At 44.7% G+C, this 27,587-nt stretch overlaps 2 protein-coding genes and 1 pseudogene across 3 annotated transcripts; 2 read left to right on the top strand and 1 right to left on the bottom strand.

Annotated features, from left to right (window-relative positions):
- The first annotated feature begins 704 nt into the window (after positions 1–704).
- On the top strand, positions 705–5,664 carry LOC311133322 (large ribosomal subunit protein eL32-like). The gene is made up of 4 exons (XM_084166826.1): positions 705–769; positions 4,362–4,462; positions 4,771–4,952; positions 5,479–5,664. Exons 2-4 carry the CDS (start codon positions 4,367–4,369, stop codon positions 5,606–5,608), a joined length of 408 nt encoding a protein of 135 aa, XP_084022952.1. The 5' UTR covers positions 705–769; positions 4,362–4,366; the 3' UTR covers positions 5,609–5,664.
- A 586-nt stretch (positions 5,665–6,250) lies between these two features.
- Positions 6,251–15,956, bottom strand: LOC311134104 (cullin-associated NEDD8-dissociated protein 1-like; annotated as a pseudogene). The gene is made up of 17 exons: positions 15,947–15,956; positions 15,692–15,815; positions 15,129–15,400; positions 15,027–15,046; positions 13,547–13,651; positions 11,002–11,313; positions 10,250–10,388; positions 9,718–9,932; positions 9,221–9,440; positions 9,099–9,127; positions 8,783–8,994; positions 8,115–8,408; positions 7,753–8,057; positions 7,349–7,510; positions 6,836–6,994; positions 6,418–6,505; positions 6,251–6,256 (listed from the first exon to the last, which is right to left on the bottom strand). The product of its transcript is annotated as a cullin-associated NEDD8-dissociated protein 1-like (transcript).
- Positions 15,957–18,257: 2,301 nt separating this feature from the next.
- On the top strand, positions 18,258–26,275 carry LOC311133687 (protein SEC13 homolog). The gene is made up of 9 exons (XM_084167225.1): positions 18,258–18,446; positions 18,851–18,895; positions 19,117–19,232; positions 19,441–19,592; positions 19,939–20,072; positions 20,398–20,531; positions 22,003–22,123; positions 25,031–25,177; positions 25,443–26,275. Exons 1-9 carry the CDS (start codon positions 18,444–18,446, stop codon positions 25,551–25,553), a joined length of 963 nt encoding a protein of 320 aa, XP_084023351.1. The 5' UTR covers positions 18,258–18,443; the 3' UTR covers positions 25,554–26,275.
- The last annotated feature ends 1,312 nt before the right edge of the window (positions 26,276–27,587 follow it).

The raw sequence follows: 27,587 nt of genomic DNA, 5'->3' as shown, positions 1-27,587 counted from the left end.
AAAACTATTTGCTCTGAGGGAATAAACATTATTATAATAAATAACTGAAGACTAAACATTTCAATAAACTTTATTCAACTGTATTAAAACTATCACAACTGTAATGTAATTATTGTTTTAAGTACAGTATACTAATTTCTCAGGAATAAACTTTGTGTATTTGAATAAACAGAGTAAACGTTTATCATATGATTAATGTTTTAAGTACAATGTAACAAGCATTGTAAATACTAATGAAGTGTCCCTGGGTGGGATTGAACAATGTCTAAAAAAACGGCAGAAAATGTCAAATAAGGTGTGCGGGCCTCAGATTTTTCACTTCATCACATAACCTATTCGGGAGGTTGCGGGTGTGTTATTAGCAATTGTGGGTGGGCGAACAAACATCTGACCCGCGCATCACTAGTTTGGAGGTTCATACCACAGAACTCAAGTAAAGCCATGGAAACCTAGCAAACTCCAATGACCTAGTGCCATCTTGCTTCTGACACCGATGTAGCAAATAAAAAAAGAGAGTAGCCTAGAACTCCTAGTACTTCTCGGCTTCCAAAGTCAGCCATGCTATTGTAACCAGTGAAATGTTGACTGATTAAAATACATTTTTGTAAGCCTGATTATTTTCTACGTTTTATTTGTTCTCCTGGAGTTTTTCTCTTCTAGTCTATCGCTCTGATTCTATTTCATGCTTTCCCTTTATTACCCAGAATTCCGTTCCAATCTCCTCCCTCTTTCCCTGGTCTGGTCTGAAGGGAAACAGACAGCCCAAACGGTAAGCGAAAATGTACATCTGTAATCATCGTTATAAATGTATGACTCTAATCCATAAAAAAACAACGTTATCCATTACATATTCAATCGAACTTTATATATGTTTCGTTATTGTTGCTGAACTTTGTAGATATGTGTCACTTATTGTTACAAGAAAAACAGGCACTGAAAATGTCGAATCAAAAGATGGTGACGTAGCCTAGTGTTATTCGACTCCGCTAGCTAACAGCTGAGGTCCGTCCAGTTATGGACACAGTGGAAGAGTGTGATGCTCATGTATGCCCACTGATCTAACGATATCTAACTAGGGAAAAGTTGGAAAACGGGTCGATTTAACAGTTTTCGGAGAAGATGTCTAGTAGTTGTACACTGTAGTTGAGTGACGTGGCTAACACACCACGTTGATCCAGTGCATCACAGTAGCGTCCAGTGCATCACTTTTGACACATTGTTACAAGTAGTACGAACCGAAGTGGGGAACGTTGTTAAACATCAAATGAACACATCTTAAAAAATTATGCAGGCACATCAGCCAATCAAGCATAGCAAATTAACCTACTGTAGTTTTCTTCATACTTGTAAAATCATCTCAATGCAGTGTATGTTGACTAGGCCAGCAAGCTAGCTACACTAAAGAAAAATATAAAAGCAACAGGTAAAGTGTTGGTCCCATGTTTTAATGAGCTTAAATAAAATATCCCTGAAATTTTCCATACCCACAAAAAGCTTATTTCTCTCAATTTGTGCACGAAATTGTTTACATTGCTGTTAGTGAGCATTTCTCCTTTGCCAAGATAATCCATCCACCTGACAGGTGTGGCATATCAAGATGCTGATTTAAACAGCATGATCATTACACAGGTCCACCTTGTGCTGGGGACAATAAAGGCCACTGAAATGTGCAGTTTTGTCACACAACACAATGCCACAGATGTCTCAAGTTTTGAGGAAGTGTGCAATTGGCATGCTGACTGCAGGAATGTCCACCAGAGCTGTTGCCATATAATAATAATAATAATAATAATAATAATATGCCATTTAGCAGACGCTTTTATCCAAAGCGACTTACAGTCATGCGTGCATACATTTTTTGTGTATGGGTGGTCCCGGGGATCGAACCCACTACCTTGGCGTTACAAGCGCCGTGCTCTACCAGCTGAGCTACAGAGGACCACAATTGAATTTTCATTTCTTTACCATAAGCTGCCTCCAACATCGTTTTAACTTGACAGTACGTTCAACCGGCCTCAACTACAGACCACAGTAACCACGCCAGCCCAGGACCTCCAGATCTGGCTTCTTCACCAGCGGGATCGTCTTGAGACCAGACAGCTGATGAAACTGGGTTTGCACAACCAAAGAATTTCTGCACAAACTGTCAGAAACCGTTTCAGGGAAGCTCATCCGCGTGCTCGTCGTCCTCACCAGGGTCATGACCTGACTGCAGTTTGGAATCGTAACCGACTTCAGTGGGCAAATGCTCACTTCGGTGGCCACTGGCATGCTGGAGAAGTGTGCTCTTCACGGATGAATCCCGGTTTCAACTGTACTGGGCAGATGGCAGATGTGTGGGCGAGTGGTTTGTTGATGTCAACGTTGTGATCAGATTGCCCCATGGTGGTAGTGGGTTATGGTATGGGCAGGCATAAACTACTGACAACAAACACAATTGCATTTTATTAATGGCCATTTGAATGCTCAGAGATACCATGACGAGATCCTGAGGCCCGTTGTCGTGCCATTCATCCGCTGCCATCACCTCATGTTTCAGCATGATAATGCACGGCCCCATGTCGCAAGGATCTGTACACAATTCCTGGAAGCTGAAAATGTCCCAGTTCTTCCATGGCCTGCATATCCACCAGACATGTCACCCATTGAGCATGTGATGCTCTGGATTGACGTGTACGACAGTGCGTTCCAGTTCCTGCCAATATCCAGCAACTTCATACAGCCATTGAAGAGGAGTGGGACAACATTCCACAGGCCACAATCAACAGCCTGATCAACTATATGCGAAGGAGCTGTGTCGCGCTGCATGAGGCAAATGGTGGTCACACCAGATACTGACTAGTTTTCTGATCCACGCCCTTACCTTAAAAAACAAAAAGGGTTTCTGTGACCAACAGATGCATATCTGTATTCCCAGTCATGTGAAATCCGTAGATTAGGGCTTAATTTATTTATTTCAATTGACTGATGTCCTTATATGAACTGAAACTCTGTAAAATCGTAGAAATTGTTGCATGTTGCATTTATATTTTTTTGTTCAGTACATATTGTTTGGCTGGATGACCTTGCGTCCAAGAGGATAGCCAACTAAACTCAACTATGTACTTCACATCAACGGAGTTTTGCGCCGACTAGTGTGAGTGGACTATAGATCCGATGTCACCCAATTTCAGCACCCAGAGAATAGCAACAGGACAATTGCGTAATTGCGTGCTATTCTTTGGGTGCTGAAATCCGTAGTTTTTAAATAAAATTCATTTTTATGTCGGAGCTCCAGTCCGCCCACGCTCAACTCCATTGACGTGAAGTACAAAGTGTAGTTGAGTTTACTTGGCTACCAAGACCACAACCATTCGCAGTCATTTCATATAACCATATACCATTTAGTGGCACAGAAAGAAAAGAGGGAGGTTCATCAGGAGATGATCTCCTTAACCCTGTATTTTGTAATTGCTGGCAATTCTTATCATTAATACAGCAAATGTTTTTAATTGTGCTCCGAAATTAAATATAAAATGTCATTATAGAGCCCTGAACAAGGTGGGTAAAGCTAGCTAATAAATGGCTGTAAATCCAATGGGAAAGATGAAGACTGCTTGTTCCTCCAGGCTACTGCTAACAGACTGCTTGTTCCTCCAGGCTACTGCTAACAGACTGCTTGTTCCTCCAGGCTACTGCTAACAGACTGCTTGTTCCTCCAGGCTACTGCTAACAGACTGCTTGTTCCTCCAGGCTACTGCTAACAGACTGCTTGTTCCTCCAGGCTACTGCTAACAGACTGCTTGTTCCTCCAGGCTACTGCTAACAGACTGCTTGTTCCTCCAGGCTACTGCTAACAGACTGCTTGTTCCTCCAGGCTACTGCGAACAGACTGCTTGTTCCTCCAGGCTACTGCGAACAGACTGCTTGTTCCTCCAGGCTACTGCGAACAGACTGCTTGTTCCTCCAGGCTACTGCTAACAGACTGCTTGTTCCTCCAGGCTACTGCTAACAGACTGCTTGTTCCTCCAGGCTACTGCTAACAGACTGCTTGTTCCTCCAGGCTACTGCTAACAGACTGCTTGTTCCTCCAGGCTACTGCTAACAGACTGCTTGTTCCTCCAGGCTACTGCTAACAGACTGCTTGTTCCTCCAGGCTACTGCTAACAGACTGCTTGTTCCTCCAGGCTACTGCTAACAGACTGCTTGTTCCTCCAGGCTACTGCTAACAGACTGCTTGTTCCTCCAGGCTACTGCTAACAGACTGCTTGTTCCTCCAGGCTACTGCTAACAGACTGCTTGTTCCTCCAGGCTACTGCTAACAGACTGCTTGTTCCTCCAGGCTACTGCTAACAGACTGCTTGTTTTTTTTTTACCTCCAGGCAACATGGCAGCTCTCAGGCCTCTGAAAAGGCCCAAGATCGTCAAGAAGAGGGTGAAGAAGTTCATCAGACATCAGTCAGACCGTTATGTCAAAGTCAAGGTACGGTTCAGACCACAATAACCTTAATTAGAGCAACGGTATTTCAATCCTTGGCACGTGGATGTGTTAAACCAGGGTCGTATTCATTAGGGCGCACGGAAAACAAGTGTTTCTTCTTGGACAAGTTCATGTACTGTACTCCCTTCAGTATTCACGAACGGGTCTTTTTCCCAATCAGATAATCTCTTGCCAATAATTGGGCAAAAGATCAGAATAGTGCTGTCTGTGTAAACGCAGCCTTAGTAACCATGGCTACTGTATTTACAGGATACTGCCTTACTCTTTCTCAACTATCTTCTCCTTTGTAGCAAAACTGGCGTAAACCCCGTGGTATCGACAACAGGGTGCGGCGGCGCTTCAAGGGCCAGATGCTGATGCCCAACATCGGCTACGGTAGCAACAAGAAGACCAAACACATGCTGCCCTCCGGCTTCAGGAAGTTCCTGGTACACAACATCAGAGAGCTGGAGGTCCTCATGATGAGCAACAAGTAAGATCCGAACCACAGATGTCTGTTCCGTGAGGTGTGTTTAGGTTCTGAACAAACAAGAGTTAAAAACTCACAGATGACTAGAAAAAGCTCAAACCAAGTTTATTCACCCCACTGGGTCATACAGCTGCAAAGACAAAACATCTTTATACCTTCCAACTAGGCGGAGTCACCTCCTTGCATGTCTTAAGATAACCAATCCATCTGTGGTGTTATAAGCAGAACCACAGTAGGTGCCTCTTACTGGTATTGTCATGGCCCTGCCTAACTCTAGGACCCTCGTGGGAGTGAGTATGTATTTGTGAGATGTTCTTCGATGTGGCCCCCCCCTTCTAGCAGTATCTTCTCTCCAACTGTTGACCTCGAGTTGAGTTCCACATCCCTCATGGTCCCGGTTCCGCAGCCACTGGCTTGCCTTATCGAAATGTAATCAACCCTAATCCTGATGACAGTTGTTTCCAGAGAAATCACATTTTTTGCCCTCATGTCTATTACTATTACATTTATGTCCCCTTGACCTCCACAGGACCCATGCTGCAGAGATAGCCCACAATGTGTCGTCAAAGAACAGGAAGTTGATCGTGGAGAGGGCAGCTCAGCTTGCTATCAAGATCACCAACCCCAACGCCAGGCTACGCAGCGAGGAACACGAGTGATCTAGACCCACCTGTTATCTATTTATTGTTTGTTCAATAAATGATCTATACGTGTAGATAGTATTTACAGTCTTCTTTGCCAGTTCATCAATGCTTTAGGGGGGTGGGGGGCTTAATGCTAGTTTTACGTTTTACACACTAGAACTAAACATTTTGTTTATTTGCGATGCATTAATTGGGAATACTGTATCAACATGACAGCCCTACAAAATGGCACTGGATACCACCGGCTTGTCCAGAAGGCACGTTTTCAACTATCAACTTCCAAGGCAGAATATGAATACATTTGACATTTTAGTCATTTAGCAGACTCTCTTATCCAGAGCGACTTACAGTTAGTGAGTGCATACATTTTTCATACTGGCCCCCTGTGGGAAACGAACCCACAACCCTGGCGTTGCAAGCGCCATGCTCTACCAACTGAGCTACAGGGGACCCTGTAGAAAAATGTCTGAGGCAGTGAGTATGACCTAAGACAGCCATACAAAGGCATCTAGCCAAAATGTTGGGCACTGGTTTGGTTTCTGTTAAACATTGTCATTTCATTTTAAAGAATAACTTAAAATTATTCTGGGGTGTTCCCTCCTGTCATTTAGTTTTAACTGGTGTCCATGCCTTCCACTGTGCTTAAAGATAAACTGGTTAATTCTAAATCAACCCAGATAAAAAGTGAGAATCCTGTGCACAAGTCAGATCTTTTCTAGTCTGTGGATTCTATTACAAGTGTTTTCGGACATCCAGATAAAAGTTCCAACCAAAACCACCTTTAATTATTTTCTGCTTGTGTGGACTGCCATGTCACCACTTACCTTCGTGGTGCAGGTTGCGCTGAGTGGCCTCTGGACCACAGTGTTGGGACACAGACAGGAGAGTCTGGCCAGCATGATGAATCAGCATCTGCAGGACATGCAGGAAGACTTATTAGAGAAATAAGACCATAAAGACGTTCTCTTCAAAGTTTCATAACAGCCTTCACCAAACAGCAGCTGATTTTTGGTTCTGGGGGCCGAGAATAAAACGACCTTTTCTGAGGGTCAGCGTGGCCCTCCCCGAATCACCAGCAATGCACTGCTCTCATCGAAAAACCATTGAGTTAGTTGGCTGCGTTTTTTACGCTTAATTTGTCCAGTTTAGCAGTGCCCAAAAACACCAATACCGTGTTTTAGGGGCTGTAAAGTCCTTGAGGAAGTTAGTTTGCGGTGCTATAATGTTTGCGTGCAGTCTTAATCTGATGTCGTAGTGGTCTTTCAGGTCTTCTATGTGGTTGAGGAACTCGGAAGATGTCAAGGCAGTCCAGTCCACTGTCCAGCAGTGTGTACATGCACTCAAACAATTCCTCACGTCCAGACCGTCATCCACTATGTTCCTAAACGAACCCATCTCAACATGAGATAGGCAGAGCTCATTTTACAGACGCTCTTATTCAGCGCGACTTACAGGAGCAATCAGGGTTAAGTGCCTTGCTCAAAGGCACGTCGCCAGATTTTTCACCTAGTCGGCTCAAGGAATCGAACCAGCAACCTTTCAGTTACTGGCCCAACGCTCTTACCCACTAGGCTACATCATGTTACTATCCTTGCAGATGAGAGTTGTTTAGAAGCATAGAAATATTCCACTCGACACATAAAGGGCTGGTTTCCCAGTCAGATATTAAACCTAGGACTTTCTCCATTGAAAGTACTTTTTAATCCAGCTCTAGTGAAAACCTAGGGAAACCAGCCCATGAGTTTTTTAGAATATCTCTCTAATGAGCTCTTTCCAGATATGTGTTTCATTATAGAGGATAGGGAGGACTGTGGCTAGCAGGCCGCGGATCAGAGAAGGTTTGTTGTGGGCAGCAGAGTTAAACATCACGCAACGGACGTTCGGGGTCTTTGTCCTGCAGAGTCTTCAGGAAGTCGCCTGGCATAGAGAACAGGGTCGTGTTTATTACACAGCAAATGGAAGAAAAGCAGACTGATTCATTAGAGCAACGTTTCCAATTGCTCTAATGAATACAACCCTGGATATGTTAACTGCGTGTGCATTTCAAGTGACACCCTGTTCTTCATAGGATGCACTATTTTTAACCAGATGTGGCTTTGGCTCAAAGTAGTGCACTATACGGAACAAGGCTGTCATTTCACTTTTATTCATTTGTTATTTTAAGCATCCTTTGAGCAATAAATCTATGGGCACAGGCTGATCAACAATGGTGAACTTAACAGTAGTGACCACAGTAATGTGGGTCATAGGAGACCCTGAAGACAGCTGTTGTTTGAGCTTGGGCAGGAGCTGAGCCGGGTTGACCATGGTGAGTTTCCCCAGACACTCCGCCACCACATTCCTTGTCCCCTCTGCACACTCACAGTTCTTAAAGATCAGAGCCCAGATATCCTCGACGTGGGCCAACAAGCTCTCTGCCGAGCAGGCGCTGATCACCTCTTTGAGGCTGTGTAACAGCAGGTACATTTACATTTACGTCATTTAGCAGACACTCTTATCCAGAGCACTTTTCCAGAGGTACCTTCTCTTAGGCTGGCTACCGATCTCCTTCAGCATAAAGGGAAGGTACTCCTCCAGGTTGCCCACACAGATGTTCCCCAGAGCACCCTCGTTGGGAGAGGAGAAGGCCTCCAGGGTCACGGTCTTTAGCTCCTTCTGACTCCCCAGGTTGATGGTACGCCCCACCTCCCCCAGACAGAGGAAAGACAGGATCCTGACTGACTCGGGAGACTTGAGGTTCTTCACTTCCTGGATGAAGGAGGTGACCATTCCGGAAGCTTCTTTAGGGCACACGGAGGAGAGAGTAGCCACACACCTGGCCAAACATGAGAAAGAGAAAATAAAATATAGAAAAATTATATTTAGTGTTACTTTAACAAATCAACCAATCCAATGAATGAATGAATCAATCAATCAAACTACAACTAACCTCCCGAGTGGTTCGAATCCAGGCTCTGTCGTAGCCGGCCGCGACCGGGAGACCCATGGGGCGGCGCACAATTCGTCCAGGGTAGGGGAGGGAATGGCCGGCAGGGATGTAGCTCAGTTGGTAGAGCATGGCTTTTGCAATGCCAGGGTTGTGGGTTTGATTCCCACGGGGGGCCAGTATGAAAAAAATTAAATAATGTATGCACTAAATATAAGTGACTCTGGATAAGAGCGTCTGCTAAATGACGTAAATGTAACTACCTGGTCACAGAGTAGTAGGACTGTCTGTGCATGGGTGTGGGGTCTGCAGCCTTCTCCAAGCTCTGAAAGGGGCCCGTTGTATCCCATGTTCCCAGCCTTGGTGACCACCAGCGCTTGGAAGAACTTGAGGATGGTGAAGAGAGACCCTCCTTGGAGCAACGGGGAATTAACCAGATGAAACACACCAGGTAGGAGCCCAGGATGGGGATTCCCTCAGTAAGTAAAGGTCGGAGGTCAATCCTAAGGGGTGACGCGGCGATGAGAGTCAAGGTCTTCACTGCTGTCAACCGGAGAGGAGAGTACGGGAGGAGAGTACAGAAGAGAATATACTTTGTCACAGAGATACTGTTGGAGGAATGGAGCAGTTTAGGGGTCAAGGGCACAACAGCAGAAGATGGTACCTTGGATACTGATGGTCCGCCTCTCTACCCTGCCTACCTGGTGATCTCGTTCTTCAGCCTCTCCAGGAAGATCTGCTGGGTTGGCTGGAGGTCCCCACCCAGCTGGTCTCCTAGGTGACATATGACGTGACCCATACAGGAAATGGCCCTCTCCTTCACTTCCTGGTCTATGTCTGCAGCCTTCGTCCTCTTCAGGGTCACAGCGAACAAGTCCTTCACGTAGGGCTTGACGTCGAACGTAGAGGCAGATAGTTTGTCTAGAATAGAAGATAATAGATACTTTATTGTCCATTTGGCTATAACAGAAATCCGGAAAACACGTTGAGAGGCACAGGGTCAGACACGGTGCAGCTTCCTTGGATGGAGAGCTATTTTGGGGGTTAAGTGCCTTGCTCAAGGGCACCATGGTAGTGTCAGTAATGATCTGACACCAGTAGCTATCCAGTTGCCAATTCAGTCTCCACTTTTTCATCGCCCGGCCCGGGACTTGAACCACAACCTTTATTTTCCTGGTCCACCTCTCTAACCTCTGACAGCCTAATGGGCGTATCATCTGCTGAGTGACCAGTATGGCCTCGAAGTGATCTTATAGAAGGGGTCCTCCACACACTGCACCAACGGGGGGCAGAATAACCTTAATGTGAGGGTGGAAGACGTCAGGAGGGTGGCTGCACAGGAGGACATAGAGGAAAGAGAGGGCGTTGATCTTCATGTTGGACGAGGTAGACTTGTCTGTGAGTAAACGATACCTGAAGAGAGAAGATTAATATGAATGTCAAGTTGACTTCTTGGCATTGTACCAATAGCCATTGTAACACTATTTCCTTTTAAGTTACTGTAGGTAACTATCTAGGGACAGGAAATAGTCCTGAGTAAGTACAGAGAAGAAATTAACAATTTTTGTAGCCTATCACTACAGTAGGCCCAGAGTTTTTCTAGGTCACGTTATGGAAAAACTACTGGCCCAAAAAATAAACAAAGGAATGTAGTAAATGAACATGTAAGTGAAGTTACCAGAGGTGAGAGCTGGTGTGTGTCCCCCCAGGGCTCCTGGCTGGTGTGTGTCCCCCCAGGGCTCCTGGCTGGTGTGTGTCCCCCCAGGGCTCCTGACAGTACGTTGGCCAGATCTGTCAGCAGACAGAAACAGCCCTGTCTAGACTTCATGCTCTTCTCTTTCAGCTGCTCGTGGAGAGCCTTCACTACTGCTGGGAAACAACAAACAAACAAAGCATTGAAAATCCCACCACTGAGGGAAAGCTCAGATAAAACTTACTGAAATATGTCCTCGCAGTTAAGTAAGCATTGTGATACAGTATTGCTTTTACTGCATGCCCGGCTGTTGTCTTGGATTAGGACTCACTTTTAAAAGGCATTTTATCTCAATGAGACTAGCCTGGATTAATAATGGTTTAACAACAACAACAAACTACTTGTTTCCTAAGCAGAGTGAGAGCTGGGTCTTCTTAAGCAGAGTGAGAGCTGGGTCTTCTTAAGCAGAGGGATAGCTGGGTCTTCTTAAGCAGAGGGATAGCTGGGTCTTCTTAAGCAGAGTGATAACTGGGTCTTCTTAAGCAGAGGGATAGCTGGGTCTTCTTAAGCAGAGTGATAACTGGGTCTTCTTAAGCAGAGTGATAACTGGGTCTTCTTAAGCAGAGTGATAACTGGGTCTTCTTAAGCAGAGTGATAACTGGGTCTTCTTAAGCAGAGGGATAGCTGGGTCTTCTTAAGCAGAGTGATAACTGGGTCTTCTTAAGCAGAGGGATAGCTGGGTCTTCTTAAGCAGAGTGATAACTGGGTCTTCTTAAGCAGAGTGATAACTGGGTCTTCTTAAGCAGAGTGATAACTGGGTCTTCTTAAGCAGAGTGATAACTGGGTCTTCTTTGCCTCCGGTTTCTGCTGCTGTGATGAGTCCCTCAGAGGGCCTGGTCTGCTTGAGCAAAGCGACAAAAGCTACAAATATATCCGTCTTGAAGTTCTCCCTCTGTTTAAACTGAGCCAGCAGGGCTGGAGCCACTGGACCATACAGCTCTACTAGCAGGTCTCTCCTGGTGCTGATCACAGCCTCCAGACACTTAACAGATGACCTCCGCACCTTCCAGCTCATGTCGTCACTGTACTCGTCATCTGACTCTACAGGGGGCAGGGCAGTGTTGAAAAGCTAAAAACTTTGCAAAGCACATTCGAACTCCTACACAACGGTGGCAGCTTAGTTGCATATTTTTTTACATTGCACATTTTAACAGTGTACAGTACCAATTAAATAAACATGGTGATGTATGTCACTGTTTTACAAAGTTGCAACCACTGAGTAAAATGTGGCGTTGCAACTGTATATATTTGGAAATAAAGACATTCAAAATAACACCATGGTCCTCATCCTCTCTGGCCTCTGTGTCCATGGACTCATCCCAGTTCTCATCCACGTCATAGTTGTACAGTTGTGGTCAAAAGTTTTGAGAATGACACAAGTATTGGTCTTCACAAAGTTTGCTGCTTCAGTGTTTTTAGATATTTTTGTCAGATGTTACTATGGTATACTGAAGTATAATTACAAGCATTCCATAAGTGTCAAAGGCTTTTATTGACAATTACATTAAGTTTATGCAAAGAGTCAATATTTGCAGTGTTGACCCTTCTTTTTCAAGACCTCTGCAATCCGCCCTGGCATGCTGTCAATTAACTTCTGGGCCACATCCTGACTGATGGCCGCCCATTCTTGCATAATCAATGCTTGGAGTTTGTCAGAATTTGTGGGTTTTTGTTTGTCCACCCGCCTCTTGAGGATTGACCACAAGTTCTCAATGGGATTAAGGTCTGGGGAGTTTCATGGCCATGGACCCAAAATGTTGATGTTTTGTTCCCTGAGCCACTTAGTTATCACTTTTGCCTTATGACAAGGTGTTCCATCATGCTGGAAAAGGCATTGTTCATCACCAAACTGTTCTTGGATGGTTGGGAGAAGTTGCTCTCGGAGGATGTGTTGGTACCATTCTTTATTCATGGCTGTGTTCTTAGGCAAAATTGTGAGTGAGCCCACTCCCTTGGTTGAGAAGCAACCCCACACATGAATGGTCTCAGGATGCTTTACTGTTGGCATGACACAGTACTGACGGTAGCGCTCACCTTGTCATCTCCAGACAAGCTTTTTTCTGGATGCCCCAAACAATCGGAAAGGGGATTCATCAGAAAAAATGACTTTACCCCAGTCCTCAGCAGTCCAATCCCTGAACCTTTTGCAGAATATCAGTCTGTCCCTGATGTTTTTCCTGGAGAGAAGTGGCTTCCTCGCTGCCCTTCTTGACACCAGGCCATCCTCCAAAAGTCTTCGCCTGACTGTGCGTGCAGATGCACTCACACCTGCCTGCTGCCATTCCTGAGCAAGCTCTGCACTGGTGGTGCCCCGATCCCGCAGCTGAATCAACTTTAGGAGACGGTCCTGGCGCTTGCTGGACTTTCTTGGGCGCCCTGACGCCTTCTTCACAACAATTGAACCTCTCTCCTTGAAGTGCTTGATGATCCGATAAATGGTTGATTTAGGTGCAATCTTACTAGCAGCAATATCCTTGCCTGTAAAGCCCTTTTTGTGCAAAGCAATGATGATGGCACATTTCCTTGCAGGTAACCATGGTTAACAGAGGAAGAACAATGATTTCAAGCACCACCCTCCTTTTAAAGCTTCCAGTTTGTTATTCTAACTCAATCAGCATGACAGAGTGATCTCCAGCCTTGTCCTCGTCAACACTCTCACCTGTGTTAACGAGAGAATCACTGACATGATGTCAGCTGGTCCTGATGTGGCAGGGCTGAAATGCAGTGGAAATGTTTTTTGGGGATTAAGTTCATTTTCATGGCAAAGAGGGACTTTGCAATTAATTGCAATTCATCTGATCACTCTTCATAACATTCTGGAGTATATACAAATTGCCATCATAAAAACTGAGGCAGCAGACTTTGTGAAAATTAATATTTGTGTCATTCTCAAAACTTTTGACCACGACTGTAGTTGGGCTCATAGGTGATGTACCTCAGACGCAGCTTGATCACCGTGGGGATATGAGGGGACATCTCATTAGTGCATCTATTATTAAAAAATAACAGGTAAGGTGTAAAACATAGTAGTTATAGGTCTGTAGTTATAGGGCTTTAGTTATGGGGCTGTAGTTCAATTGTGTCTAATCTCAGCAACCCAGAACCAAATCTCACGTGAGTGCGGGCCTCTGGTCAATTAGTAATGGGTGAAATCATAAGACAGAGAGTGATCGAAAGAGATATCGAGAGAGACATCGAAAGAGATATCGAGAGAGACACAGAGATCGAGAGAGAGAGAGAGAGAGACAGAGAGACATTCACTAGAGAGTTTTACCTGCAGTCAAAGCTTGAAAGGCCTGGAAGCAGTACTCCCTGAGTTCATCATCCTCCACACTGCAGAACTTCACCACCATTGGGATGGTCTTCTCTCGGTGCTCACCTGCAACAAGAGATGTCCAACAATTGACCCAGAGGCAACTACATATACTAAACAAAAAAATAAACACAACATGCAACAATTTCAAAGATTTCCTCATATGAGGAAATCAGTAAATTGAAATAAATCCATTAGGCCCTAATCTATGGATTTCACATGACTGTGAATACAGATATGTATCTGTTGGTCACAGATCCCTTTAAAAAATGGACCTCACAATGGGCCTCAGGATCTCGTTAGGTTATCTCTGTGTATTCAAATTGCCATCGATAAAATGCAATTGTGTTCATTGTCTTTAGCTTATGCCTGCCCATACCATAACCCCACACCACCATGGGGCACTCTGTTCACAACGTTGACATCAGCAAACTGCTCGCCCACACGGCGCCATACACGTGGTCTGCGGTTGTGAGGCTGGTTGAAGGTACTGCCAAATTCTCTGATGTGGCTTATGGTAGAGAAATTAACATTAAATTCTCTGGCAACAGCTCTGATGGACATTCCTGCAGTCAGCATGCCAATTGCATGCTCCCTCAAAACTTGAGACATCTGTGGCATTACATTTACATTTACATTTTAGTCATTTAGCAGACGCTCTTATCCAAAGCGACTTACAGTTAGCGCATACATTATTTTATCGAACCCACAACCCTGGCGTTGCAAACACCATGCTCTACCAACTGAGCTACATCCCCATTGTGTTGTGTGGCAAAACTATTTTAGAGTGGCCTTTTATTGTCCCCAGCACAAGGTGCACCTTTGTAATGATCACGCTGTTTAATCAGCTTCTTGATACGCCACACCTGTCAAGTGGATGGATTATCTTGGCAAAGGAGAAATGCTCACTAATAGGGAGGTAAACAAATGTGTGGACAAAATCTGAGAGAAATAAGCTTTTGTGCGTATGGAACATTTCTGGGATCTTTTATTTCAGCTCATTAAAACATGGGACCAAAACTTTACATGTTGCTTTTATATTTTTGTTCAGTGTAATACTCTCGATATATGGCTATGGATTGACCGATATAATTCTGCCCTCTGCTGGTGCAATTTCATATAACAGGTTGGGAGAGAAAGGAGGGAGGACGAAAGGAGAGTTGAAAGTGGATTTCAAGAACTTGGACGTAGCCTAATACAAAATTACAAAGAGGAAAACCATTGAACAGACAAACACCACCCCACCTAGCTAAGGCTACGTTAGACGAACACCACCCCACCTAGCTAAGGCTACGATGCCCTTACCAACTAGAAGTCCTCACCCTCTAGATGCCCTCACCAACTAGATGCCCTCACCGTCTAGATGCCCTCACCGTCTAGATGCCCTCACCGTCTAGATGCCCTCACCAACTAGATGCCCTCACCAACTAGATGCCCTCACCGACTAGATGCCCTCGCCGTCTAGATGCCCTCACCGTCTAGATGCACTCACCCTCTAGATGCCCTCACCGTCTAGATGCCCTCACCGACTAGATGCCCTCACCGTCTAGATGCCCTCACGACTAGATGCCCACCCTGGTGGCTGACGGTGGCCAGACACTGGGTGTAGGTACGTGTGGAGAGGTCTGCTGTCCCCGGCCCAGCTAAGCCAGCAGATGCTCAGTGAGCTGGGTGAAGAGGGCCGTGCTGCAGCTGGGCACCAGGTGACCCAGGGCCATGATAGCCCTCTTCCTCACAGCCATACGGGGGCTGGTCAGCTGGGGGAGCAGGCTGGTCAGGATGGAGGCATGGAAGCTGATCAACGTACCACTCAATCTATCGGGAAGAACAGAGAGGGTGCAGGATCAGATATTAGTCAAGAACATTATGTAACATTCTTTCAAATATCTGAGCTGTGCTTGATTTGGCTAGTTTCCAAGTACAATGGAACCAATGGCATAGACCAATGGATAAGAGCGAGAATCTAAATGACAAAAAATGTAAAAATGGATCCCAACCTTAAATAGTGATATCTATTTGGCCCATGTCTGTCCAGGATAAATACAGGTCATTATGGAGTCTTCTGCTGAAAAAACATGTCTATAACACTAGGAAAGCAGTAGTAACCTTCCAAACATGTCCGACAGGATGTCCAGAGCCTCCAGCTGAACAGGAACATCCTCCTGTTTCCCCATGGCTCCTATCAGCTGAGCTGTGATCTTCTTACATACATTGGCAGTCAGGCTCAGACCTGGTAACACATTGCAAAACAGGCATCCTAACACTCTATAGTTTTCTGCGTCTAGATTCTCTACCCTTCTTCTGAAGTATGCACTTGTCTTGTACACTCCCTGTCATGGATTTAACAATGGTGGACACTACCTCCAGTCATTGCTTACACCAATCCAATGCTTCAGACGGTTAACTGACAGAATATAGTACACTCTCAATGGCCAGTTTCCAACCATTCTGTAGTGTAGCTTGTGCAAAAAAGGTAGAGAAAGAGACCCGTACCTGCAGAGCATGGGGTCAGGTAGAGAAAGAGACCCGTACCTGCAGAGCATGGGGTCAGGTAGAGAAAGAGACCCGTACCTGCAAAGCATGGGGTCAGGTAGAGAAAGAGACCCGTACCTGCAGAGCATGGGGTCAGGTAGAGAAAGAGACCCGTACCTGCAGAGCATGGGGTCAGGTAGAGAAAGAGACCCGTACCTGCAGAGCATGGGGTCAGGTAGAGAAAGAGACCCGTACCTGCAGAGCATGGGGTCAGGTAGAGAAAGAGACCCGTACCTGTGGAGCATGGGGTCAGGTAGAGAAAGAGACCCGTACCTGCGGAGCATGGGGTCAGGTAGAGAAAGAGACCCGTACCTGCAGAGCATGGGGTCAGGTAGAGAAAGAGACCCGTACCTGCAGAGCATGGGGTCAGGTAGAGAAAGAGACCCGTACCTGCAGAGCATGGGGTCAGGTAGAGAAAGAGACCCGTACCTGTGGAGCATGGGGTCAGGTAGAGAAAGAGACCCGTACCTGCAGAGCATGGGGTCAGGTAGAGAAAGAGACCCGTACCTGCAGAGCATGGGGTCAGGTAGAGAAAGAGACCTGTACCTGCAGAGCATGGGGTCAGGTAGAGAAAGAGACCCGTACCTGCGGAGCATGGGGTCGGGTAGAGAAAGAGACCTGTACCTGCAGAGCATGGGGTCAGGTAGAGAAAGAGACCCGTACCTGCGGAGCATGGGGTCAGGTAGAGAAAGAGACCCGTACCTGCAGAGCATGGGGTCAGGTAGAGAAAGAGACCCGTACCTGCGGCGCATGGGGTCAGGTAGAGAAAGAGACCCGTACCTGCAGAGCATGGGGTCAGGTAGAGAAAGAGACCCGTACCTGCAGAGCATGGGGTCAGGTAGAGAAAGAGACCCGTACCTGCAGAGCATGGGGTCAGGTAGAGAAAGAGACCCGTACCTGCGGAGCATGGGGTCAGGTAGAGAAAGAAACCCGTACCTGCGGAGCATGGGGTCAGGTAGAGAAAGAGACCCGTACCTGCAGAGCATGGGGTCAGGTAGAGAAAGAGACCCGTACCTGCAGAGCATGGGGGTCAGGTAGAGAAAGAGACCCGTACCTACAGAGCATGGGGTCAGGTAGAGAAAGAGACCCGTACCTGCGGAGCATGGGGGTCAGGTAGAGAAAGAGACCCGTACCTGTGGAGCATGGGGGTCAGGTAGAGAAAGAGACCCGTACCTGCAGAGCATGGGGTCAGGTAGAGAAAGAGACCCGTACCTGCGGAGCATGGGGGTCAGGTAGAGAAAGAGACCCGTACCTGCAGAGCATGGGGTCAGGTAGAGAAAGAGACCCGTACCTGCAGAGTATGGGGTCAGGTAGAGAAAGAGACCCGTACCTGCAGAGCATGGGGTCAGGTAGGGAAAGAGACCCGTACCTGCGGTTAGTACTTATTCTATTACATTCTATTTTTCTATTTTCTCATATGACGTTATTTAAACTGTCAGTATTATGATCATTGTAATTTTGAAGTCATTTAACCACAACAATTATTTTCTTTACTGAAAGTTGATTTACATTTATTTTTATTATCATAACCTTGACATTAATATGGCTTCATTGTCTTTGATTATTGTTATGGCCTACACACACTAAAGCATAGTCTATCATTCCTAATAGGCGAGAAAGGTTATAGACTACTTTTAAAGACACTAATAAATTCTCATAAAAGTAGGCAAACATACTTAGTGGCCGACACAGAAAAAAATGACAGTCATTGTTGCTACATTATTACTGTGTCATTCCACACTCAAACTTGCATTGCAAAGCAGTCTGCTTTCTTACAGAAAGTCTTTGTCAGTATATGTCATTTTCTCCAATAGATTGGAGATGTGGTACAATACTACATTCAACATCTTGACTACCAGTTACAGTCAATTTAAATATGATCAAAGTTATGGATAAAAACGTTGAAATAGTGGAGCAGAAGTTTTAGCTGGAGAAAATGGCTAGAGAGGGTGGCAATAGTGACAAACTAACTTAGGCCAAGAACAAACTGGGAAACATGACACTTGCAGGGTGCTTTAGAAATATGCACCACTGTGTTATGAGTAAAATTAATTTGCCATTTCTACTGCCACCAGGTGGAACTAATGCTCAACGTATAGGAACTTTTATTTCGCGGGACAATTTGTAAGCGCAATGCTTGTTTCAACCGGAACCTTGGCGCACGCACACGGAAGTTGTTTTTTCAGTGATTGTGAAGTTGTTGCCACGTCGGTTCAGAAAAACGTTCTTGATACATCGTAAAACCGAGATACATTGATAATAGAGTTACACGTCTGGCAGTGCATTTCTCTGTTTAGGGACAAACTCATTACGATAATCTTCAATCATGGCGAGTAACGTAATTTCTGGTATTTCTGACTGCAGTTGTTAGCTAATTAGCCGGTTAGCAAGGTAACTGTTAACGTTAGATAGCTAACGCTAGCTTGTCAAGTTGCTAAGCTCCACAAGTGTATTTTTTATAAAGTTAAACTTATTGTTTACTACTAAATAGACCGTTAAGTATACGGTAATATATGTTACAATCTCTTGTAATGCTGTTTTATGCAGTAACGGTATCTCTGCGATTAGTTCACCAAGCTTCTATCTAGCTAGTTAAGTAGCTAACTAACGTTGATAGCTAGTTTGTGTAACTAGCAAAGTTAGATTTAGCTAACTAACGGAACGTTATTATTTTAGACTGGCGTTCTTTCAAATAATCTCTCACTTCTTGTGTTTGTGTTTCATTAAATATAGGTTTCTGTCATCAACACGGTGGACACCTCCCACGAGGACATGATCGTAAGTAACGTTAAAGTTTTGTTATGTGACAGCTACTAGCTAACGTATGTTATAATTCAACCAGCTGTAGCAAACTGAATGTACTTTATTTATCCCCGATCTAATCTAATCTTAGTAGCTAACTCACTCTACTTTGACTAATCTAACATAATAATTGCAACCTTTGACCTCTTCTTATGACATGCTCTGTTGTGTCATATGATGTCCTGTTGCGTCTTCAGCATGATGCCCAGATGGATTACTATGGCACCAGACTGGCCACCTGCTCTTCTGACAGGTCTGTCAAGATCTTCGATGTTAAAAACGGAGGACAAATCCTAGTGGCGGACCTGAGAGGGTAAGACGTGACTCTGCTTGATTAGGGGTCGACTCAGCGAAAGGAAATTGCCTACGAGCAGCACCGCAGATATTGCAATGAGCGAGATGCAATACTTATTTTCCAGCACACACAGAGTGAACTGTCATGTCCCTGTTTCATCTCCTCTCTCCATTACCTGTGAAGTGCTGTATCCAGATATCTCTGCCTCTATTTCCCCTCTCTGCAGCCATGAGGGTCCTGTGTGGCAGGTGGCCTGGGCTCACCCCATGTATGGCAACATCCTGGCCTCATGTTCCTATGACAGGAAGGTGATCATATGGAAGGAAGAGAACGGAACCTGGGACAAGATGTACGAGTACACTGGACACGACTCTTCAGGTAAGAACATTCCCGGTAAATAACTCACAAATGTATTCAATTCATATTTTACGTAATTTAGCAGACGCTCTTATCCAGAGCGACTTACAGTACATTGAGTGCATACATTTTTGTATATGGTTAGAATATTTTCAATGATCTTATTGAAAATATTCAAACCGAGTTCTTCAATCCTTGTGGGTGCTTGGAACCCACAGGGTATGCAATGTGTTGTTCAATTTCACTTTCGATCAAACCCTATTCAAGACCAGGGATGAATAACACTGCCATTAAGCATTGTCAGAAGCTCTCTGTGTTTTTAGTGTATATTAATGAGTACTTCCTGTCTTCCTTCTTGTGTCTCCAGTGAATTCAGTGTGCTGGGGTCCCTATGACTTTGGTCTGATCCTGGCCTGTGGCAGCTCAGACGGAGCCATCTCATTGGTCACCTGCTCTGGGGATCAACAGTGGGACATTAAGAAGATCAGCAATGCACACACAGTGAGTAACCTCCTGAGTGGCGCAGTGGTCTAAGGCACTGCATCGCAGTGCTAGCTGTGCCACTAGAGATCCTGGTTCGAATCTGTCGTAGCCGGCCGCGACCGGGAGACCCATGGGGCGGCGCACAATTGGCCCAGCGTCGTCCAGGGTAGACACTAAGTATTTTCTCTAGGGCTGGGTTAATATGAATAAACCTAAAGTGTAAAATGTCAGTTGTGACTGTCCTGCTGGTTATCATAGTCCTAATTGAGTTCATATGAATTCATTTCCTTGGTCTGGACATGTCAGTATGTGACTGTGTGTTGTAACCCCTCTGTCCTGTTAGATCGGCTGTAACGCAGTGAGCTGGGCTCCAGCAGTGGTGCCGGGTAGTCTGATAGACCAGCCGTCGGGTCAGAAACCCAACTACATCAAGAGGTTTGTCTCAGGAGGCTGCGACAACCTGGTCAAGCTCTGGAAGTAAGTAGCGGATGATTGGAGGGTGTCTTATCTTCTCTGTTATTGAAATGCTTCTGTTTTATTTACAACACAGCTACAGTTCCTTCAGAAAGTATTCATACCCATTGACTTAATCCATATTTTGTTGTTACAGCCTGAATTCCAATTTGTAAAAAAAAAAAAATCCGCCCATCTACATACATACTCCATAATGACAAAGTGAAAACATGTATTTAGAATTTAGCCATTACAGTGTTGCTTTGGCTGTATGCTTGGGGTCATTGTCCTGTTGGAACATAAATCACCCGTCTAAGGATGTTTGCGCTCGGAAGCAGGTACTCATCAAGGATTTGTCTGTATTTGTCTCCTTTCATTGTTCCCTCTATCCTTACCAGTCTCCCAGTCCCTGCAGCTGAAAAGCATCCCCATAGCATGATGCTGCCACCACCATGCTTCACTGTAGGGATGTTGTTAGATGGGTGATGAGCTGTGCCTGGTTTTCTCCAGATATAGCTCTTTGCATTCAGGCCAAAGAGTTTTAAAAAATTATCATCAGACTACAGAATATTTTGCCTTATGCTCTCTTTCACGTGCCTTTTTGCAAACTCCAGGCGTGCTGTCATATGTGCCTTTTTCTCAGGATTGGCTTCCGCATGGCCACTCTCCCATAGATTGGTGAAGTGCTGTAGAGACTGTTGTCCTTCTGGCAGGTTCTCCCATTTCAGCCAAGGTTCTTGGTCACGTCTTTCCTGCTCAGTTTGGTCGGATGGCCAGCTCTAGGCACAGTCTGGGGTAGTTCCGTATTTTCCCCAATGATGGGGACCACTGTGCTCTTGGAAACTTTCTACACGCTCAGATTGTTTTATACCCTTCCCCAGATATATGCCTCATCACAATTCTATCTCGGAGATCAACGGACAGTTCCTTAGACTTCATGGTATAGTTTCTGCTCTGACATGCACTGTCAACTGTGGGACCTTATATAGACAGGCGTGTTTCTTTCTAAATCATGTCCAAACAATTGAATTGGCCACAGGTGGACTCCAATCAAGTTGTAGTGACGTCTCAAGGATGATTAAAGGAAATTGGAGGCACCTGAGCTCAATTTGGAATGTCATAGCAAAGGGGTGGGAATACTTATGTAAATTAGATTTCAGTATTTCATTTTCAATAAATGTGCAAACATTTCTAAAAACATGTTTTCACTTTGTCATTATGTGGTATTTTGTGTAGATGGGAGGGAACTCAAAATGTGAAATAAGTCAAGGGGTATGAATACATTCTGAAGGCACTGTATAGTTCCATGAAATCACTCAAATCTTTACAATTTACTTACTTGCATTAACATCAATTATCTTGTAATAACAACATGATGATATAGTTATAACTGCGTGAACAACTTTATGTAAGGTGTTACCAAATAGGTTCCGATGGCAAGTGAGGAGTTTGAATAAAATGGTTGACAGACAGGTTTGTGTGTCTTCTTTCTTAGAGAGGAGGATGGCCAATGGAAGGAGGACCAGAAGCTGGAGGCTCACAGTGATTGGGTCAGAGATGTAGGCTGGGCTCCCTCCATAGGACTACCCACCAGCACCATCGCCAGCTGCTCTCAGGTAACCTACCGTCAGTAACGTTGTATGGCTGGTACAGATGTAGGATCTTTATTTGATCACCCTGTTGCAGGATAACTTTCCTGTAGTGTATTTGAGGTTTAAAAAGGCTTCTGAGGTTTGTAATTTCCACTTTGACATTTCAGACTTCATTTTCCCTTACCAAAAATGTATCAACCCATGAATTATAATCCACATAATAATTCACATTTTCTGTTGCTGCAGGATTATCTTCCTGCTTTAGCAAACTGGCTCAAATTAAGATGAGATTTTATTAGAATCCCAATTAGCTGTTGAACAAGCAGCAGCACGGTCGTTCCACTAAAATTATATTTTAAGTAGAAATTATGCACCAATATTGAATTTTAAAAGCCTGATATATTAAATGAAGTGCACTTTAATATAGACCACACTGAGCATTCAATAAATCCATTTTTTTATATGAATAAAGGCTTGTTAAAATGCTAAACTTCTGCATTTTGACATGTCCCTCCGTCAACCCTGTGTCACTTCTAGGAAGATTTGAACCCACTTAATCCAAAAACGTCTCAAAGTTTCACCATCATTGTAAAGACCTAGTTATTTTGCTGCTTTGACAGTTATTTTTGACGATGATTATTTATATTCATGTGATTAGCCTTTATGTGTGTCCCTCATTCTAATGCCAACCTTGTTAAAATGGTTACCCCTTTAAAACAATGGACCATTCCATTGTTTGGTTAACCCAAACAATTTACCCCTTTTAAAACATTGGACCATTCCACCAAATTAAATGATTTACAGCATTGTTTGGGTCCTCTGAACAGCAGTGGAAAAGGAAGTAAGTCTTCTCTCTCTTTTTGGTCTATTTATAATTGTTTTATCAGTTAATATTAGGAAAACTTGAATTTGATTTAACTATCGTTATGTGTGGAACATATGTATAATTCCTAATTTAATGAACACCGTGTGGTCCCATGCTCTGCACCACATGAGGAGTAATGGCTGATCTTCACCTAAAAACTCAACCCTGTTATCGTCAACCCTGTTAGAGGCCCAACTAACTTTATCAGTTTGATATTACGTTTATTTGTACAAGGGATACTTGATCAATGAGGAAATGTTGGGTTTATCTCAAACATGTTTTTATTTAATACTTAGTAAACCGTTACATTCGGAAAGTATTCAGTCCCCTTGCCTTTTTCCACATTTTGTTACTTTACAGCCTTATTCTAATATTGATAAAAAATATGTTTTTCTCATCAATCAACACGCAATACCCCACCTGTCTATATAAAGGTCCCACAGTTGACAGTGCATGTCAGAGCAAAAACCAAGCCGTGAGATCGAAGGAATTGTCCATAGAGCTCCGAGACAGGATTGTGTCGAGGCACAGATTTGGGGAAGGTTCCCAAAAAATCTCTGCAGCATTGAAGGTTCCCAAGTACACAGTGGCCTCCGTCATTCTTAAATGGAAGAAGTTTAGAACCAACAAGACTCATCCTAGAGCTGGTCGCCCGGCCAAACTGAGCAATCGAGAGAGAAGGGCCTTTGTCAGGGAGGTGACCAAGAACCCGATGGTCACTCTGACAGAGCTCCAGAGTTCCTCTGTGGAGATGGGAGAACCTTCCAGAAGGACAACGATCTCTGCAGCACTCCACCAATCAGGCCTTTATGGTAGAGTGGCCAGACGGAAGCCACTCCTCAGTAAAAGGCACATGACAGCCCGCTTGGAGTTTCCCAAAAGGCACCTAAAGGACTCTCAGAACATGAGAAACAAGATTCTCTGGTCTGATGAAACCAAGATTGAACTCTTTGGCCTGAATGCCAAGCGTCACGTCTGGAAGAAACCCGGCACCATCCCTACGGTGAAGCATGGTGGTGGTGGCAGCATCATGCTGTGGGGATGTTTTTCAGCGGCAGGGACTGGGAGACTAGTCAGGGTTGAGGGAAAGATGAACAGAGCAAAGTACAGTGATCCTTGATGAAAACCTGCTTCCAACAGGACCCTAAGCACACAGCCAAGACAATGCAGGAGTGGCTTCGGGACAAGTCTCTGAATGTCCTTGAGTTGCCCAGCCAGAGCCCGGACTTCAACCCGATTTTAAGATCTCTGGAGAGCAGCGACGCTCCCGATCCAACCCGACAGAACTTGAGAGGATCTGCAGAGAAGAATGGGAGAAACTCCCCAAATACAGGTGTGCCAAGCTTGTAGCGTCATACCCAAAAACACTTGAGGCTGTAATCGCTGCCAAAGGTGCTTCAACAAAGTACTGAGTAAAGGGTCTGAATACTTATGTAAATGTGATATTTCAGTTTTTTGTATTTTATATGTTTTTGCTTTGTCATGATGGGGTATTGTGTGTAGATTGAGCTGTTTTTTTTGGGGGGGGGAAGTAAAGGGGTCTGACTACTTGTACATAAGTGTCTGTAACAGAGTTGGCAGACGGTGTGGTACAATGCAGATCAAATGCTCTTAGTTCATAGGACTTTAATGGCTGAGATGGGAAAAGGTGTTTTCCGTAGGCTAAACATATCCTCCATATAATTTTTATGTTGAAAGAAGAGGTATTTGAAAGTTAATTTCTTAAAAGTTTGCCTTTCCAAAAGGCACCTATTCGTGGAATGACCCAGCTATTGTTCCTGGGGTCCACAAGATCCTACAGTGTTTGTGATTTTGGCTCATTTCATATAACCAGCAAACTGCTCAGGGTCAATTCCAGTTTGATTGAATTATTGCAATTCTTGCAATGAAAGTAAAAGGCACTCCTGAATTGAAATGGAACTGAACACACAACCCTGTTATATCATCTTTTAAAATGTGTTGGGACCTTGTGAACTGCACAAAAAAACAATTTGTTGGTGTCTGACCTTTTTATCTCGGAACAAAAACGCCTAACAAAAACTCTCTCTTGCTGTCTGTGTGTGCAGGACGGCAGGGTATTCATCTGGACGTGTGACGACCCTTCAGGCAACACGTGGACGGCTAAACTCCTCCACAAGTTCAACGACGTGGTGTGGCATGTCAGCTGGTCCATCACTGGAAACATCCTGGCTGTGTCTGGGGGGGATAACAAGGTCAGTACACACACACACACACACACACACACACACGGTCAGTGGTGAAGTGTTTACTCTTTTACCAGGCAGCTGAATAAACTTGATCCCCAGCAATGTATCATTTATGCCACTTAGCAGATACTTCATGCAAAGCGTCTAAAAGTACAGTGAGTTTATACACGTACATCCCATCATCAGTGCTGTCACAAATGATCCCCTTGGTTACCTGTCATTCTCGTCCAGTGTTGTTTTCTTAATGTATATTGTTGTCGGCTGTCTCCAGGTGACGTTGTGGAAGGAGTCGGCAGACGGCCAGTGGGCCTGTATCAGCGATGTCAACAAAGGCCAGGGAGCCGTATCGTCCATCGCAGACGGAGCGAAGAACGAGCAGTGATCCAGGCACAGAAGGACATTCCACTCCTCTTCCTACCCCCACAGAGAATGAATGGGCTACTACTCGAGACACTACTACCACCTAGCCTGTTAAGCTCAGGAGTGGCCCCTCTCTCTCTCTCTCTTTCTCTAACAGACTTTAAGACCATATTTTATGAGGACATTTCCCTACAGACCGATTTGAGGTGACATCGTTCAGTTTACGATGATCCAGCTTTAATTTCTATTCTCTTAAGGAGAAGTCTGTCTTTTGATCCAATGATTTTTATCTCAGTAAAACACCGGGGCTGTGTCTGAAATGGTACCCTATGCCCTATATAGTGCACTACTTTTGGCCCTGTTTAGGGAATAGGGTGCCATTTCAGACGTAGTCCACGCTTGCATGTCATTAACTCCCCTTTCCACAGCTCCTGAACTTCAAGGTGTTAATAAATGAACAATAATGAAGTGTTATTTTTAATAGTTTGTCTAATGAGACGTGTTTAATGCATATGCAAATGGCTGGCGAAATTATATTAAATGGTTACCATTGAGGGAAAATGCCTTATTTAAAACCTGTTCAAACCTGCTCAGAACATTCATAGATTACATACTTGCTTGTAAAAAATAACGTTCTGTCAAATATTAAACTGTTTTTGTGCAAGATTTTCTTCCAATTGATTGTTAGAAACAAGAATGTTATGTTTTCATATTTCAAATAATTAAAAAGAACTTCAAGGAAAAGCTGTTTCCAAAAGCTAAACTATTTTTTTCTATGATTGATCAGTCAGGGAGGGCCTGTTTGGTGATGGGACTGCCCCAGCTGCCCCAGATCTGACACCAATAATCAACGAATCATTGTCTCCAGTTTAGAATAAGATTTGTTGTTTAATCAGGTGTGTTATCTAGGGCTGGGGAAAACGTGACACCAATCAGGCCCGAGGACTGGAGTTTCCCAACCCTACATCAGATGGTCAGACAAGGCCAGCAACATCGACCTATGGGAGCACACCAGCCAGGTTCCTGTTAAGGAGGAGGAGATGGGGATGGATCGACCACCCCCTGAAAGCCCCCCCCCCCCCCTCCCCCCCCGCAACATCGCCAGGCAATCCTGGAACCCACAAGGTAAACCAAAAAGAAGTGTGCCCACGAAACACCTGGAGGCGGAGCTCCAAGCAGCAGAATCAGACACTGGCATTGGGTGTAACGAGATTTGAGAAGCGAGTGCTAGGGAGGGAACTTGTTGATGGCCTATGCTATCTGGGGAGTGCAGAGCCTGTAAGTAGATATGACCATATTAAAGGTAACACTTTATTGAAGGGTACCTAGTAGGCACGCAGCGATTGGTTGATGACCAAAAGTGCATGTGGCCATGTGAGTGAAAGGTGCACAGTGATTGGCAGCCGGGAGAATGGAATCATTATGTACCACCTACATAATGATTTTATAACTTATTCATAACACATTCATAAGCATAACTCACTTTCATTCCTACAGATCTATGTTTTTCGGCTTCCCACACCGGTACTATGTGTTGGTGTACAATAGTGTTTCTCAATGTGGGGCACTAGTACCCCTGAGGCCACCTGCAGATGGACTATCCACAGGGGGGTAGGCTACTCTGGAAGACTCAGAAGAACATGATCATTTTGTTTTACTTTCCCCAGGACCTTACAGTGAGTCATGTCTCTGACACACTAAATCATCTTCAACATCACCATTATCGTCCTGTTCTCTGAGAGAAAAGTGATGGAAGTGCTACTGAAGTCATCTTTGAAGCTATGAAGGCCTATAAGTGTGTGTGTCTATGTCTCTGTGTGTGTGTGTAAGAGCGCGTGTCTCACTGTGTTTGTGTGTGTGTGGATTCTGCCTCCACGCACTGCTGATGCCAGTGAGATGTCAACCGGAATAGGCTACCGGCGGCTCTGTTCCCGAGTGTTCCCGTTCCGAGGCATGCAGGCAGCAGGGCGAATCATACACTTTGCCAAACACATGACCGAGAGAGCGTAACCTTTTGAGTCATGCTTTCAGTCTCTCTGCTTCCCAAGCGGTGTGT

This window comes from Coregonus lavaretus, assembly GCF_964263955.1.
Source record: "Coregonus lavaretus genome assembly, chromosome: 8".
NCBI classification, from domain to species: Eukaryota; Metazoa; Chordata; class Actinopteri; order Salmoniformes; family Salmonidae; genus Coregonus; species Coregonus lavaretus.
Note: the sequence above shows the minus strand (reverse complement) of the source record. Positions and strands in the feature narration are given on the sequence as shown.

Excerpts from the sequence above, each read along its gene's own strand:
- LOC311133322 (XM_084166826.1), top strand. The coding sequence starts at position 4,367 with ATGGCAGCTCTCAGGCCTCTGAAAAGGCCCAAGATCGTCAAGAAGAGG. Across the intron at positions 4,463-4,770 it reads ACCGTTATGTCAAAGTCAAG|CAAAACTGGCGTAAACCCCG; the intron begins GTACGGTTCAGA and ends TCTCCTTTGTAG. Across the intron at positions 4,953-5,478 it reads GTCCTCATGATGAGCAACAA|GACCCATGCTGCAGAGATAG; the intron begins GTAAGATCCGAA and ends TGACCTCCACAG.
- LOC311133687 (XM_084167225.1), top strand. Across the intron at positions 18,896-19,116 it reads CCTCCCACGAGGACATGATC|CATGATGCCCAGATGGATTA; the intron begins GTAAGTAACGTT and ends TTGCGTCTTCAG. Across the intron at positions 19,233-19,440 it reads CTAGTGGCGGACCTGAGAGG|CCATGAGGGTCCTGTGTGGC; the intron begins GTAAGACGTGAC and ends CCCTCTCTGCAG.